The 17398-nt window shown below is 41.1% G+C and overlaps 1 protein-coding gene and 1 non-coding gene across 2 annotated transcripts in view; both read left to right on the top strand.

Annotated features, from left to right (window-relative positions):
• Window positions 1-16560, top strand: part of PRTG (protogenin) — a 119551-nt gene extending 102991 nt beyond the window's left edge. The window contains exons 13-19 of the mRNA XM_045582288.1: window positions 171-298; window positions 1999-2169; window positions 8118-8300; window positions 9554-9674; window positions 12440-12605; window positions 14078-14182; window positions 15319-16560. Coding sequence (XP_045438244.1) covers window positions 171-298; window positions 1999-2169; window positions 8118-8300; window positions 9554-9674; window positions 12440-12605; window positions 14078-14182; window positions 15319-15723 — 1279 coding nt within the window. The 3' untranslated portion in view covers window positions 15724-16560. The remainder of the gene's footprint in view (window positions 1-170; window positions 299-1998; window positions 2170-8117; window positions 8301-9553; window positions 9675-12439; window positions 12606-14077; window positions 14183-15318) is intronic.
• On the top strand, window positions 10270-10406 carry LOC118710402. The gene has a single exon (XR_004985400.1). It is a non-coding gene; the product is annotated as a small nucleolar RNA SNORA36 family (small nucleolar RNA).
• Window positions 16561-17398: the final 838 nt, after the last annotated feature.

The following is a 17398-nucleotide window of genomic DNA, read 5'->3' on the forward strand; positions in this document are numbered from 1 at the left end:
ACAGGCTTATTTTTATAGGATAATAACAAATGTGGTATATAATAGTCAAATGCTCTTTGGGTGTAAAAAAATTTTAGTATGCTTTCCCTCCTGTATTGATTGGGAGTACTGGCAATTCTTTGAGAAACAATGTGCTAACAGCATTAACAATTTCATTGCTCATTACACAGATCAGAAACTCACATGTTGGTTCAAGGTCTAGAGCCAAACACCAAATATGAATTTGCTGTCCGATTGCATGTGGACCAGCTTTCCAGTCCCTGGAGCCCTGTCGTCTACCATTCCACACTCCCAGAAGGTAAAGAAGGCAGCTCTCTTGTGGATTTATCTATGCAAAAAATGTGTGAGAAGTATACACTGAGTGGCCAGATTATTATGATCTCTGAAAGCATAATAATCTGGCCTCTCAGTGTATATCCTATATAATAAAAGGCTAATATGCAAATTGTTCCCTCAACCAGGAGTTCGACTATCAGGCAGGCCAGCCAACTGCCCATGTCTCCTCCCCCTGGCCAGGCTGGCCGGACCCCACCCATGCATGAATTTATGCACCGGGCCTGCAATACACACACACAGGCACACACGCACGCCCGCACATACACACACACTAAGTGGCCAGATTATTATGTGTTCAGAGATCATAATAATCTGGCCACTCGATGTATATGTCACTTTGAAGAAGTTCAAAGTGACATATACACTGGTTGTTACCTACCAATTGATATGTATGTATTTGTTTTGTGTTTTAGCCTTTATTAAATTTAATTTTCCCCTCTCAGCATATGTATTGCACAAATGGACTTAAATCAGATGTGCTGTTCAAGGCTGCACTAAAATAATTTTAAATGTGAATAAAAGGGAGAGAGAGAAACATATAGGAGCCAACTATATCTATATATGTATGTAGCTTGATACTATGCACAGTGCATAGATATGATACCTGATTGAGCAACAATTCTATAGCTCACCTGTCATTCTAGCTCAGATATTTTGTCTCCAAAATTTGCATTCCTTTTCTGTAGATTGAGGGTGAAGGACTATATCACATGTGTCAAACACAAGGCCCGCGGGCCAAATCCGTCCGCCAGGCCTTGCAATGTGGCCCGCACCGCGCTGTCATCACTGCACTCCGCTGCGTTTCCATCACAATGACAGTTTATGACTGTTCAGTAAACCATTCGGCCCGCGATTTAGGCTGGATTTTAGATTTTGGCCCCTTCTCTGATTGAGTTCGACACCCCTAGACTAGGTGATCTATGAGGACCCCTATTTTAATTATGCTGAAAGACAGCAAAGGGCATTTATTTCAGTGAGCAGGGGTTTCTTTGCTATGGTCTTGACACTATTTTATATGTTATGTGATACCAAAAACCAGCTCTTCATCCTTTTAGGTTATATTAAAAAGGGGGGTCAATTAAAATCTTAAGATTTCACTAGTTTTCAAATCATTGGTATAAAGCCTACCCTTTAGACTCACTGATCCACAGCTTTTTGGGGGATAACTGAGTGTTTCTAGTCTCAGAAGTATTTCCTTCAGTGGCTTTCTAGACCAGATTGAATATATATCCTATACATTTTAATAAGAAAAGTACTTTCAGTACTTAATGGAGTGAAACAATATCTAATGAGCACGTGCTGCTGGTGGAACTATAAACATGTCACGTATGACAAAACGTGTCAGCAGCCCTAAAACTGCTTACCATCTCTGGCTTAGTAATTCCCCACCAGCAGTCTACTATCTTCTTTATATATTTTAAATGTTTTGAACATTATAAAATAAAATTAGCTTTCAGAGGAAGAAGAAAAATAGCATTGTATTAGTATCACTAATAATCGGTAAGAGCCCCCTGCTCAGATGTTTCTGTATTTCAGACTTTTCCTTATGCCTGTCATTCTAGTGGCCCGGGGTGTGTGTGTGTGTGTGTGTGTGTGTGTGTGTGTGTGTGTGTCCGTGTCCACGTTAGCCTAGTAACACCAGATTTTCTGCGTGTTGCACAGCTCCAGCAGGCCCACCGGTTGGAGTAAAAGTGACGCTGATAGAAGATGACACTGCTCTGGTTTCTTGGAAACCCCCCAACGGCCCAGAGACGGTGGTGACTCGCTACACTATCTTATATGCATCGAGGAAGGCCTGGATTGCGGGGGAGTGGCAGGTCCTACACCGAGAAGGTACCTGAACATAAGTTACCAAAGAGAATGAAAAGCAAGGTTATTCGTGATAAGGAAATAAGAGAAAGAGGGATCTAGAGGTTATGTTTTGAGGTTATGTTTACGGAGCAACAGATAATTCAGGATTTTGGTTTTACTCAGAGCATTGGGAAGCCATCAGCGTGTTTGAAGCGTGAGCGTGTAACTCGCATTTGAGAGATCACTCTGACTATTGTGAATAGAAGAGGTTTGGTTGAGGAGCGGGCGGCATTTATAATCCAGAGATTATAAATCTGGATTAGGGTGGGTAAGGCTTGGGAAAGAAGAGAATGGTTGAAAAACATGAAGGAGGTAAAATCAGCAGGACTTGGTAGCTTAAGGAGGGAGGGTGAGGGGCAAGGGAGGGAAGACTGGTATAGGTTTATTATTAGGTTTCTAGTAGTGGGGTGCCTTACACTGAAGTAGCAAACACTGAAAGAGGACCTGGTTTAAGGGCGAAGACGTTTGTACAGCTACTAAAATGGCCCACTTGCAAATAAACTAAATTAATAAATGAATATTAGGGTCCACAGGCAAAAGATGATCAGGGCTTACAATAAACACTGGATTTAACTTTTTTCTTTTTATTTATTTATTAATTTTAACATGTTTTTCTTTATTTCAAAGGGGAAAGGGAAAGGGAGAGAGAGAAACATCATTGATGAGAGAGACCCATAGATTGGCTGCCGCCTCCACGCCCCACACTGGGGATCAAGCCCACAACCTGGCCTGTGCTCTGACCAGGAATTGAACTGTGACCTCCTGATTTGTATATGGGTGGATGATCAACCACTGAGCAGCACCAGCTGGGCTGAATTTAAATTTTTTTTAGACACCATTTTTTTTTTTTTTTTAGCTGAGTAAAATTGAATTCTGAAACTCTTAACATTCTTACTGCATGCTTTTATCATTATATTCTTTCAAAACTTCTGAATCATTTGAACAAGTCCAAATGCCAGTTTTTAGATGGACGATAGCATAAATAGTAAAACTTCATTATTTTGGCATTTTCTTAATTTCATTATTTTGGCAATTTCTTAAATGCTGAGAAAAGAACAGTTTGCCAACCAGTGAAAAGCTTAAAGATTTCAAGCAGAAATTTTGTTGAGCGTCCACGTATTCTAAACACTTCATAGCACTAGGCACTTCCACATACATTTTACCTGTTAAGGGAATATTTACCCAATTAAGAGAATAAACTTCAAAGACAACTATGTAAATGTAATAAACTCTATGCAATTCTAAAGTAAGCAAATGATAAATTTAGCCGGAGTTTTGATAGCTGTATAATCATAGTTTTCATTGAGCAGAAAGCCCCAGGAAGGAATGATTTCCCTGTCCCTGAAGAGATGTGACAGTAGCATGTACTTGCTAACAATAGGGCTTTATATTTGTGTCAGTTACCTGCTGCCACCTAACAAACCACTCTGAAACTTAGCCACTGTGCCTCTCACAGCTCTGTGAGTCAGCAGTTTGGACTGGGATCAGCTGGGCAGTTCTGCTGGTCTCTCCTCAGGTCATTCATGAGGCTGTAAATCATCTCCGGTTTCAGTGTGGGTCACTTAAAAACAGCAAGAGCGAGTTCTAACACCAGGAAGGACATAAGAAGGAGGAAGCCCATGTACAAAGCTTTGCAAGCCTCTGCTTGCATCGCATTTGCTAATGTGCACTGGGAAAACCATGTAGGCAAGCCCAGAGTTAGTGAGGAGGAGGACTGCCCACAGGTATGCATAGGTGGACATATCTTTGATGGGTGGGCTATGACTCTTACAGTTTAGCACCAATTCTTAAAATGTGTAATTCCTATTTACTTCATTATTTCCAAAAAGACTTATAAATTCATCCTTTAACCAAATGACTAATCTGATTTAGTGAGATATTTTATAAGTATTAGTAAAGAATTTTAGCCGAAATCGGTTTGGCTCAGTGGTGGAGCGACGGTCTGCGGACTGAAAGGTCCCAGGTTCGATTCCTGTCAAGGGCATGTACCTTGGTTGCAGGCACATCCCCGGTAGAGGGTGTGCAAGAGGCAGCTGGTCGATGTTTCTCTCTCATCGACGTTTCTAGCTCTCTCTCTCTCTCTCCCTTCCTCTCTGTAAAAAATCAATAAAATATAATTTTTTTAAAGAATTTTAATTCCATGAGCATATACTTCTTTTAGCTCTTCATTTGCACCTGCCTAAAATTTTGTTTTGGTAAAGTGAAGAAAAAGATGCAGGGCCTGGGGGCATGAAGAGGGAGAATATCAATGTCTCTTTCCTATATATCTGTTCATCTTCTATACATATTGTGTTTATGGATATTTACATGTATAATTAACCACATCTAACTACATACTTATTGCCAAATGGAATAAGATTATTTTATTAGTTAAAATATTTTTTAAATGTTCTTGATTACCATATGAAATTTGTGTGACTAAAATTGTACATGCTAAGATGGTTGAGCATAAATGTGATGTGAAAGTATGCTTGTGTGTGTAATTTAAAGGATCAGAAATTAAAGCCTTCGCACAGGACACACTAATTATCTTAAAATCTAAAAGGCACTGTAGGAAATCATGCTCTACTACCACAATTCCTGAACCGTTTCTCTAGCATGAGTTTCCCAAAATGGTAAAGGTACCGTACCCTCTTTAAACAAAAGTTCTATGACTAAATAAATTTGAGAAACACTGTATACTATTTATTCCATATTCTGTTGGAAATTCACCTTGGGAATTAAAGTCCTTTCCTAAAGCAATCCATTTAACTCAACATTTGCCAAATCAATTGGACTACTAATAGTAGGAACATAACTGATGGGTTAAACGAATTTCTGTTGAATGATTACTGTGTGACAGGCTCTTTTCTGGGCATTGGTAATACATCAGTGAACAATGTTCCCTCCCCAGTGGAGTGTACATCTCGGGAAACACACAGCAAATATAAAAATATGCAGGTAGTGGTAAAAGTGCTATAAAGAAAGCTCCAGTAAGGGGAAAAGACAAAGTGATGGAGGTAGTAAGGTAAGTTATTTTGGAGGAAATGACACATGTAGATATCTAGGGGGCATGCAAAGGCCCCGAGACAGACGGAAGGGAAGCATGAGCGTACACCCACCCACTCCGCGCATCCGCTTATAAAATTTAAATGAAATGAAAAGACTTTTCATTTCAGGTATGATTAGCTTTTGGCAAGCACTTTTACAAATTAAATGTAAAGTATTACGTGATAAGATGGAAGCTCAATTTATGTGTCTGTTTGTGAAGAAGTTGAGGTGCTTTTCCTTCTAGCTAATTGCAACCTGTTACAATACATCTCTGTTTTTGAGCTCACCCGCCTAGGAGCTTGTAAGAGTGGAAAGGCTCTTCCTGATTCTAAATACGGGTCAGTTTGTTTATTTAACAGTTGTGTGCTCAAGTAGCTCATGCTCTCTTGAGGCCAAGTTGAAACCATAGAATATAAAAACAAGCTGTTTTTGGCTGCTCACATTGCCTCTTGGTTCAGCTGCCTCCACCATGTGACGTGCAGAGGTGGCCTCCAAATCGTGTCCTCAGCTCGAAAATCACCCCACAGCTCACTTGCATAATGAGATAGACTCATTTTCAAGTGCCTTAGGGCAGCCAGCTCTGGCCTGGAAGTGACTGCTACAAGCTATTGTAAGCCCTTTGAAGCCACTGTAAGGATGCTCTGAGTCAGGAAAAAAATGAGATGAAGGCACCGTAGGAAAGTAAGGTTCCCCTGTAAATGTCCACAAATGTGGACGGAACAACTTGCTGGATGAATTTCTATTACACCTGCTTTCTTAGCATTAGGATTAATCCCTAGGGTGAGAGAGAATCTCTTTTGTAAGAAAAATACTTCAGTGAAGTGACAAGAGCAGAAAGAGACCTCAAGAAACACCAGTGCCACCCTGCCAGTGTAGCTCAGTGGTTGAGCATCAACCTATGAACCAAGAGGTTACAGTTCGATTCCTGGTCATGTCACTTGCCTAGGTTGTGGGCTGTGCAGGAGACAGCCTATCGATGATTCTCATCATTGATGCTTCTATCTCTCCCTCTACCTTCCTATCTGAAATCAATAACAAGATAAAGATAAAAGAAACAGCAGTGCCCAAATAGAAACCCTTCTTAGCAGTCATGCCAACAGAGAAAATACCTTCTGATACCAAATGTCATATAGAAACTCAAATGAAGGTTACGTTTTGGAGAGAAGTAGATGCTAGGCAGATTGGTGGTAGTAATTTTGATAGTTAATCTGAGGTCTTAGTCTTCAGCACTCGTGGTTCTTACATAATTTTGGCATTTTATTTCCTGCTTACATTCAAGAACTCTTAATGATGAGGAGGGTGAAAAATATTTTTTTGCTTTCAAAACTAATTGTGTTGGCCCTTCCCAGTTTGGCTCAGTGGATAGAGCATCAGCCTCCAGACTGAAGGGTCCCGGGTTCCATTCCACTCAAGGGCACGTAGTACCTCAGTTGCAGGCTCCTTCCCAGCCCAGGCCCTGGTTGGGGAACCTGCAGGAGGCAACCAGTCAATTTCTCTCTGTTTTTCCTTCTCTCTTCCACTCTCTCTAAAAAATCAATGGGGGAAAATTTCCTTGGGTGACTATTAAAATTAAATAAATAAAATAAAACACAAACCAAACACTTTAAAAAAAACAGAAACTAATTGTGTTGTTTCTAATTTAAGAGGTAAGGACAAGTGACCCTCTTTGGAGCATGCCCACTCCAATCTTCTTTTCGAGTAAATTTTCTTTGTCTGAAACTGTAAAAGATCCCAGGAGACTTAGAACCAGGGGAGCAGTGGACAGTGGCAGCTAGTCCTGGGCTAACCCCCTGACCTTATCCCCAAGGCTCCCTTCTCTCTGTCTTTCCACTGAGCTAACAGGCTCACTTCTTCCCATAGGTTTCTAGGGACCCAAAGCAGAGCCCTGCCTAGTCCCTCCCCTGTTGCTTCTTTTATCGTAAACCCTTCCTTGTTTCACTGTCCCCGGCTTTAATAAAGGTACTCTCAAAAAATAAAAAAATAAAAACATAAGAGGAGTAAGGTCAAGATCATCTAGCACAGCAGTTATCATAAATAGTTTAAATATTTCAAAAGATGGAAAAAAAGGCTCACATTGGATTTTTAAAATCTTACCTAATAATAGAAAAACATGTAAATTGACCGAACCTCTGCTAAGCCCCCAGCCAATCTGAGTGAGTATGCAAATTAACCCAACAGAGATGGCGGTCAATTTGCATGAATACCTGGGTCTTGGGAACCTCCTCAGCACCCAGGTCACTCCCAGCTGGCCATCGAGTGGAGGTTTTAGGCTTGGGCAGGGGCTGAGCCTGGGATCAGAGGGAAAGTGAAAACAAATCCATGGAAACATAACCTCAGTTGAGGATAAAAATAAAAATAAAGGAAGAAATGTCATATTCTATGAAAGACACATCTTGAAAACCTTAAAGAAAGTTGTCATTTTTTTCATGGTGAAGGGACTGGAGTCTGTGTTGATGAAAATACGTTGGTAGCTGTGGAGACTGGCAGTGGCTGCAGCCGTGGGGTGAAGGGGCTGGCGCCTGCCTTCCCCTAATAAGCCCAGTTGCCTCCATCAAAGGGAGGTCAGACTGTGGCTTAGGTTTGTTCCTAACTGGGAGTGGGCCTAAGCCATCAGTAGGACATCCCCTGAAGGCTCCCAGTATGTGAGAGGGGGCAGGCTGGGCTGAGGAAACCCTCCCCAGTGCACGAATTTTGTGCACCGGGCTCCTAGTTTAATTATAATTGTTGAATCTCAGTGTTTTATACCATTCTCTCTCTGCCTCTGTTTGAAATATTCTATAATAAAATGTTAATGCTATTTGTATCCAGACCTATAGAAAGAGTAAAACATTGTGTATATGTAAAAACATTTTATAAATGTAAAGTTTACTTAATTTGTCGCTGCTATATCTTTTTCATAGGGGCCATAACCATGGCTTTGTTGGAAAACCTAGTGGCAGGAAATGTGTACATTGTCAAGATATCTGCGTCCAACGAGGTGGGGGAAGGACCCTTTTCGAATTCTGTGGAGCTGGCGGTGCTTCCAAAGGAAACTTCTGAGTCAAATCAGAGGCCCAAGCGTTTAGATTCTGCTGATGCCAAAGGTCAGTATACCGTCACAATTGCTGATTTTTCTTAAAGAGAAGAACGTGCAGATCTGTGTCTCAGCTCCCTGCACCTGACCTCCACGCCTGCGATGGCCACACCCGGAAGCCTGCACGTGGTTTCTCGACTTGTAGCCAGTGAGGGTCCGAGGCTGTGGAGCGGCGTGCGTGGCTCTTGTTGCACTTCTGGAAGCAAAAGACACACTTACCTCAGAATTAGCTGCCATTTTCAGACCACTGTGTCCCCGTTAGTTCTCTTCCCAGCTGCTCAGCCACCAGGTCAGAGGAGCCACACCGTCCCGGCCTCAGGGGAGTAGCTTCCTGGGAGGCTGCATGGAAATAAACAGCAGTGGTGGCGTGGAGTTCAAGCTCAGAAGAGCATGACTTTCCTTAAGAATTTTCACCACAGAAACACAGCTTTTCCAGAGAGAAAGTTATTTCTCTCAAGGAAAATGATTGGGGAAAATATCTTCAGACATCTAGCTTCTCCTTGTCCCTGGGGAAGTGGGCCTGTGCTTTGGGGGTTGGGGAGCAGCTTCCTATGGTATAAAGAGAAAGAGAAACAGAATGAGAAAGACACCCGGGGAAGGAGAGAGAGAGGAAAAGAGGGGAGGGCAGTCAGAGTTAAGCCCAGAAGCAGGTAGTCACAGTAACTATCCTGTTATCGGGGAGCGGGGGGAGGAGAGGACGGTTCATAGTCACACCTCAGATGCCTGGCTCCTCGAGGTGTCAGGGCGCCAGTGGCATGAGTGTCACCCAGAAGCTTATAAAACACGCAGCCCCCACTCCAGCACCAGTGTGCCAGAATCCGCCTTTTAACCTGTGCCCCCGTGAAGCGCATGCACCTTAGCGTTTGAGAAGCCGATTAAATGCAAATACGTAAATGCTAATTGAATACAGCTCTGCTTTTAGATAACGTGACAGGAGCGCTATCCTTTCGTCCATCCGGGAACCCCTGGGCCTCGTGCCGTTCAGCATTATAGATTGTAAACCGATGCTCATGTTTGATGTAACAATACAGTATCTGGAACTCATATTTAGAATCCTCACTGTGGGGAGATAAGCCAATCTTGCCGAGATCACCGATAAAAGTGCAATATGTGTCTTTTCTGCTTAGACACAGAAGTGTCAAAGGTTTTCCTGTGAGAGGGAGGAAAATTACAGGAAAGCAAGTATCTGTCTGAGGATTACAATAAATGGAATCATGGATTTTTTTAAAAATCGATTCTAAGTAAATGTGTTTCCCCTTCTAGTTTATTCAGGCTATTACCACCTGGACCAGAAATCGATGACTGGCATTGCTGTAGGGGTCGGCATAGCCCTGACCTGCATCCTCGTCTGTGTTCTCATCCTGATATACCGAAGTAAAGCCAGGTGAGTTACCGAAGGAAAGCCAGGTGAGTTACCGAAGGAAAGCCAGGTGAGTTACCGAAGGAAAGCCAGGTGAGCTTCCATGGCTAGAGGTGGTGAAGTGGTTAAGGTCACATTTAAATTACAGTAACCACAAGAAGCAAGTGCCTTGTAGAGTAATTGGGATTTTCCACTTTAAAATACACATACCGGTATTATTACTGGAGTTCTTAGAGCTATGGAGATATACACACTTTGGAAGATTACTTTCTTGCCACTTGAAAACTGTCAATAAAATATTCTTAATGAAGATCTAGTTTCTTTATATCCTTGGTGTGTGTGTGTGTGTGTGTGTGTGTGTGTGTGTGTGTGTGTGTTTAATATAATACATACACACACACCAGGGAGAGGGTAAGAGAGAAAGAAACATCGATGTGTGAGACACATGCCCCAATCCGGGCTGGGATTGGGCCTGCTACCCAGGTACATGCCCTTGACCGTGAATCAAACCCTGGCCCTTTGGTCCGAGAGCCAACACTCTAACCACAGAGCCAAACTGACTAGGGCTATACCCTTAATATTTTGAGAAACACAAAGTGTATCCTTTAGTTTTTTTAAAAAAATGTTGAGTTCAGTTCAGGGCAGCTTCCCTGTTCTGTTCATCACACTTTGGGACATCGGAATACAGGCTAAGGGAGATGACTGGATAGAAAGTATTGCTCTATTCCAAGCATGTCAAACTCAAAGGCTAATAAGGGACAGATAAACAAGGTTTAAGGTTATGTGGGCCACAAAAAAAACAAAAGCTTCCAATTTATAGAAACATAGATTTATTTCGCTCTATACATGCTGGAAACAAAGGGCTGAAATAAATGAGTAATCCTTAACATAAAACAACAGAATATTTTAATAAAACTTAATATTTTTTCTTGAACATTAACTTACCAGACACTGAATAACTAAACAAATTAATAAGCATAACACAAATAAATGTATTATTCTTGTTCTCCAAAAGCGAAATATTTCCTGTTGTGCACACCAAACAAGTCAGTCCAAGACTAATGATGTGGCCATCGGCTGCTAAAATATTTGCTGCTAGTATTAGTGGAGAGAAGTGGTGTGCCTTCACATAAGACGTGTGAGGGAAATGAATGCAACACGATTATAGTCACTAGTGAACCTTGTAGTTTGTTATTAATAATTATGTGTAACAGGATATTATAAAAATTGTTAGAATTTCTTATTAAAATGTTTCTGATATACCGTGTTATTGGCTGAGCTGCAAAAATGTTCATTGTGGGCTGCGTGTGGCCCGCAGGCCGAAAGTTTGACATGCTTGCCCTATTCATTTACCTCCCAGCCTACAAAAATGCTCGCGCAGATTTAAATATATCAGCAGATGAAAGATGTCCAAAGGAGAAGTGGTTCTGAAGAGATTGAAAGCTAATGAGCTTGGATTTGCAAAGAAGACCAAACTCATTCCGTTTTTTTAAGTTTGGGGTCTGTTGGGCTATTTAAGATACAATGACAATGAATCATGTTTGTGCATGGCTGCTTTCCAGAAAACATAAAAATAAAGTGACACAAACTGACAAACTGCTGATGAGAGGATTCCTTATTCCTTGGAATATTTTCACATTTAAAAGCCTGAAAAGCCTGAGTCACTGAGAGCTCCTCCCGCATCACCATAGAACAGATGGTGGGGTCTCTCTGGACATGGATTAAAACAAATGTAATAAGTACGGATTGATTTTCCGTGAACTCTGTCAGGCAATCTCATCTGTAATTTGACTTCAGCTAAATTCTCAGCATTCCGTGAACTTGTCTGTTTCTAACCTTTTATATACTTTGGCTTTTCTTAAAGTCCTTTTGTAAACTAAAAAAAAAGAAAAAAGAAAAGAAAGCCAAATACATATCATTTTTAGGTAATATGCCTTACTGCTCCCTCTCCATCTGCCTAGGTTGTCAGAGTTGACTCTATATGTGTTTGGTACTTGACTAGTAAAACATATTAATGAAGAGTTAGTGCTAACCTATTTTTATATATTGATTTGACTTAGTCTTATGGTCCAGGTTCCTCACTTTAAGAATATTTTTATAGCCGAAACCGGTTTGGCTCAGTGGATAGAGCGTCGGCCTGCGGACTGAAAGGTCTGGGGTTCGATTTCTGTCAAGGGCATGTATCTTGGTTGCGGGCACATCCCCAGTAGGGATGGTGCAAGAGGCAGCTGATTAATGATTCTCTCTCATCGGTGTTTCTAACTCTCTATCCCTCTCTCTTCCTCTCTGTAAAAAAATCAATAAAATATATTTATAAAAAAAAGAATATTTTTATAAAAATCTTTATGCACCATCTTTTAGTGATGCCTACATCTTGCAGAAGTGCTACTGTAAATTTGCAATCATTAATTGGCAAGTGAAATGTGATGTTAGTGTGATAGTCTGTAGACCTGAGAGAGAACATGTAAATTTAAAATTTTAATCTATGCATACATTATAAAATACCAATAATAAAGCATAGTCGTTTGTAACTATTAAGGCTTTTATTAGGTGTTTGTTAAAAGTATACGTAACCAGATATTGGGACAAAAAGAAATAAAGAAGCTTTCTTAAATCATAAACATTTTCAGCAGTGAGTTGGAGTTAACATCTAATACTCAGTTCCTAAAGGTATTTGAGAAGCAAACATTACAGAACATTTGTGTGCAAAGTTGTGATTATAGCCCCAACTTGGTACATTTGCCTGTATCCCTGATGAAATTAGATTTCCTTTTCTTGCAATATTTCAGGAAGTCATCTGCTCCCAAGACGGCGCAGAACGGAACTCAGCCGCTGTCTCGAACCAGTGCCTCCCTGGCCGGTGGGAACGAAGTAGGAAAGAACCTGGAAGGGGCTGTAGAAAGTGAGGACTCCTTGATGCCAATGAAGATGCCCAACAGCTTCATTGATGCAAAGGTACTGCAGGCGAGGGAACCCATTTGCTGCATGCGCAATCTTCCCTCCACTCGTCTTCCCTCTATGTGTAATATTTACTTAGCAAAACATTGCATGTCAGATGTATTATATCCATACTCCACTTAATGAAACGTGAAGCAGTTTTACCCACATCCTCCTTACACAAAATATTTGGGGAGAAGAAGATAGGGATATATAAAAGAATTAAAGATGAAAGAGATATAGAAAGAGAAGGTAGCATAAATTCAATTAGATGGGATTATGTGGAGCTAAAATGTCTTCAATAAGGACACCAGAATCATTAATTTATATTTATGACAAATTGAATTGCCCTGTATTTACTGGGTGGACAACTTTTTACTAATTCGTTGTAGGTTGGTAGAACGTCACTGGGGGATGTTACTCTATGTCCTATCCACTGTAATAATAGTACCGTGATAAGCATTATGAATAGCAACTGAAATTATTTTTAGTCACATTGCAAAATTAAATAGCATATAGTGTACATTATTATAATAGTTCTCAATAACCAATGTGCTATAAACACAGGTGTCAGTAAACTAGAGCCAAGCCAAGTCCAGTCTATGGCCTGTTGTTTTGTTGGTTTGTTTGTTTATTGTTAATCCTCGCCCTAGGACAATTTCCCACTGATTTTTAAAGAGAGGGGAAGAAACAGAAAGAGAGAAACATTGATGTGAGAGAGACACATTGATTGGTTGCCTCCTGCACGTGGCCCTGGTAGGGGTGCTGGGGATCAGTCTGCAACCAAGGTGCATGCTCTTGACCAGAAGGAACCCGGGACCCTACAGTCTGCAGGCCGACCCTCTGTCCACTGAACCAATCTGGCTAGGGCATGCTTTTATATGGTCATAACCTGAGCTAAAAATGTCTTTTATATTTTTATTTTTATTTCGTTTTTTACATTTTTAAATGGTTGAATAAAAAAAGATGGAGAAAATGCAATAGAGGCCATATGTGTAGTCTGCAAAGCCTAAAATATTTACTATGTGGCCCTTTACAGAAAAAAGAGTTTGCCAAATTTAGCTATAAATTATTTTTCCCCAACCCTTTCCTAAAATTTAGAGTAATAAAAATATAACAGTCCCTGGCCAGTTTTCTCAGTGGTTAAAGCATCAGCCTAAGGACCAAATGGTTTTGGGTTTGATTCCCAGTCAAGGGCATGTACCTTGGTTGCAAGTTCAATCCCTGGCCAAGCAGGAAGCAATCAATTAAAGTGTCTCTTTCACATCGCTGTTTCTCTCCTCTCTCTTCTCTCTCCCCACCCCCCTTAAGGATAAACGTAATATCTTTTTTATCACTAGCAGCTACTCTGAATTGTTGTATGCTGCTATGTAAAAGTAGAAATAGTAATATCTGTGATTGTTTTCTCTTAACATTTAAAAATTTGGGGCACTACTACTTGTGATAAACTGAACTATATAATAATTACATTTTCCCCTATATTTATCCAGGGAGGAACTGACCTGATAATTAATAGCTATGGTCCTATAATTAAAAACAACTCTAAGAAAAAATGGCGTTTTTTCCAAGATTCTAAGAAGATAAAAGTTGAGCAGGTAACCCACCTACATGAGAAAAATCTTTGGCAGCCCATGGTGTATGAAACGGTAGTTAAAAAGAGAGGAAAATGTAAATGGATGCTTTCATTCCCGTGTTCTCTCTGTGTGTCCTTTTATTAATTTGGGGCACGACTCCGTGGAAAGGCGTGGGGAATGATCACTGAAATGGCAGTTGGAATCGTAATTAGAACTGAGGTTTCCAGTGGGGAGTGGAGGGCAATGGAGAAAGGGATGGGGCAGGACTTTGCGTCCAAATCACTGAGGACGCCTTTGGTGTCAGTTAGCCCAGTAATTCTGATGTGCCCCCAGTCCTCAGTGGGGAACCACCGACCTAGACAGTCCCTTCGTGAGAATAACCTTTCCCCCGGGGTATCCCAACTATTTGCTATCTCAGAATTAGATGGAGACATGTACACATAAGGAACTGTTTGACCTTGAACTTGGGACTCAAAAGAACTGTTGGCCCAGAAAAGAACTCACTACAGACAGATTCATTTGCCTCTCAGCATAACCATTATGGCTTGTCTCAGTTTCGGTTCTAACAAGGGTACGTATTTTCCGGTGTATAAGACGACTTTTGAAACGGAAAAAAAGTCAACGGAAAATTGGCCAGAGTCAGAGAGGCGGTCTATTAAAAAAAGAACTGGTGTTGCCTTGGAAGTGGGGGGTAGACTTATACAGCGAATATAGGCCTAAACCTATGTTTGAACTGTAAAATCGGGGTCGTCTTGTACGCCGGAAAATATGGTATTTCTTGAATCACACGATCTCTCACATCTAGAGGAAATAATGAACAACATAAACTGATGAACAAAAACAGACACAGAGAAAGAGAAGCAGTGATAAGACTTTCAAACCTAAAAGCATAGTAGGGGAGGGGAGGGTAAGGGGGAGAGATCAACCAAAGGACTTGTATGCATGCATATGGGCCTAGCCGGAGGCCATGGACAACAGAGTGGTGGGGCACATGTGGGGAGGGGTTTGGGATGGGAATGGGGGGATGAGGACAATTATGTGATACCATAATCAATAAAATAAATAAAAGAGAATTAGATGGAATAGGTAAAAACAGACTTAGTCTTTCCCAGGAGCATTCCATCATCACTGACGGTGTTTTATTTATTTTTGCCTAGCCTCCAAGAAGATTTACCCAATCGGTCTGCTTCTACCAGCCAGGCACGACTGTGTTAATTAGCGATGAAGACTCCCCCAGCTCCCCAGGTCAGACAGCCAGCTTCCCAAGACCATTTGGTGGTGCAGCCGACACTGAGCATTCCGCCAATAGTGAAGGCAGCCACGAGACCGGGGATTCTGGAAGGTTCTCTCACGAGTCCAACGACGAGATACACCTGTCTTCGGTTATAAGTACCACACCCCTGGCCTCGGACTCCCTCACTGGCAACGATTCCGGTGGGGATCTCTCCGCGAGGAAGTGCCGAGACCCTGCAGTGGCGTCAGATGCTGAGCAGACTGCCTCTTCCGTCCTGCAGCCACCATCTGCCATGCTGAGCTTTGATAAAAATGATTTCCCAATCTAGGCAGCCAAGTTCAGGTATTCTCACCTTTAATTCTGTTCGAAGGACAATGAACAGGGAGCCAAAGCCTTTTGTGAAAATCTCGATGTCTTCTTGGGTATTTCAGCTTCTTTTTTTCTTTTTTTTTTAATGTGCTTTGTTTTTTAAACTCACGTATTTGAATGTTTTATTGTCAGCAATGTGAAAAGACAGTCAAGGTGTATTTGACTGGATTATAAAAAAATATATCACTGGAGCAAAGGGAAGACTTTTGAAAGCCTCTTTGCTAGCTATCTACCTCAGTCTGCCAGTTGGCAGACTTAGAAGACAACCTTGTTACCTCATTTGTTGTGCTAGTTTATCTCGGCTACAGAACCAATGATACTTCCTAGTAGCGTTTTGTTTTCATTGCTGTATGTGTATGTAATGTATATGATCGAAGGAGTCATATAGGCAGAGGAGTATGAATGTTTATCTGAAGCTCTGATTTAAAAACAAAAACAAAAAAACACTGATACATGCATTATCTTTATAATTTAACACCTCTCACTGTGAAGACTGTGAAACCGCTGAGAAGAGAAAAAGTGGGACTATTGATTTTAGTGAATGACCAAGACAAAAAAGTGCTCTCTCGAGAATAGAACGATTTGGTAGCACATAGAGAAGATGTTGGCTTCCAGGGCCTTTGTGTCTCGGACATGAGTCTGAGTGCTGTATCTGCTGTCTCCCAGCCCTCAGGCTGCCTAGAGCTGTGCCTTTCTACCTCCCCCTTTGCCTGACAGTTGGCCGAAGGCTGAACTGTCTAGTTTGCAAAGCAACCTCAGCATTTCCAGACTTCATAGCAAAGCTTTCATAGCATGCAGAAAACAGATTTTTAAATAAAATGGGTAGGGTTTTATTTTGTTTTTTTAAAATCCCAGCTTGGCTTCAAGGGGTAAAGAAATTTCATAAAATGTTTTAAAAAAATGAAGATAAATGCAACAGTTAGACGGTAAAACGAACGTAAGGTTACCATGGTAACAGTGCCTTCCATTATATATTATGAAAGTCTTCGCCTTATAGCTTTTTAATATTCATGAAGTTGTTCAGGACAAGAGTATAGAAAGTTGCCTTAAGACTGTCTTGGATTTCATCAGTCACTTTTGATGTACAGTATCTTATCAAAGCATGTTGATTTGCTATCCTACAGGTTTTATTTAGGGATGCGCATTCAGAGCTCTACCGCCTTACTTGTCTTCTTGTGAATTCTTAAGAGAATTTGGTACTCTTTATGTAATCTTCCTTCAGTATCAATGCTGTGAATGAGGAATGCTCACTTCAGGAGTGAGTTAATCCTCTTGCTGGTTTGAAACCAGCAAACTGTTTACTCAGCCACATAGACTAGGCCTCTCTCAGGCATGAGATAGTTACCTACAAGGTGCCATCGGTGGGAGAGGATACGGTGGTTTGTAGAGAGGGGCCCATATCCTTTTAAAAGTATTTTTTCAAATCACCTGGAACTGACTTTTGAGCCTCACTTTAGAAGGAATCTTAATGTGTTCCCCCTGGAAACCTTTGGTTTACAAAGGGGGGGGATTGTGTTAAATAATGTTCTAAAAATCAAAATAATAGTACTGGGTAATAATACCCACCTCTAGCATCTCCCACCCCAATGTCTGATGATACACATTTTTTAATTTTTCTCTCTCTCTAGTTTTGT

Source organism: Pipistrellus kuhlii, unplaced genomic scaffold (genome assembly GCF_014108245.1).
Source record: "Pipistrellus kuhlii isolate mPipKuh1 unplaced genomic scaffold, mPipKuh1.p scaffold_m20_p_1, whole genome shotgun sequence".
In the NCBI taxonomy this organism is placed as follows: Eukaryota; Metazoa; Chordata; class Mammalia; order Chiroptera; family Vespertilionidae; genus Pipistrellus; species Pipistrellus kuhlii.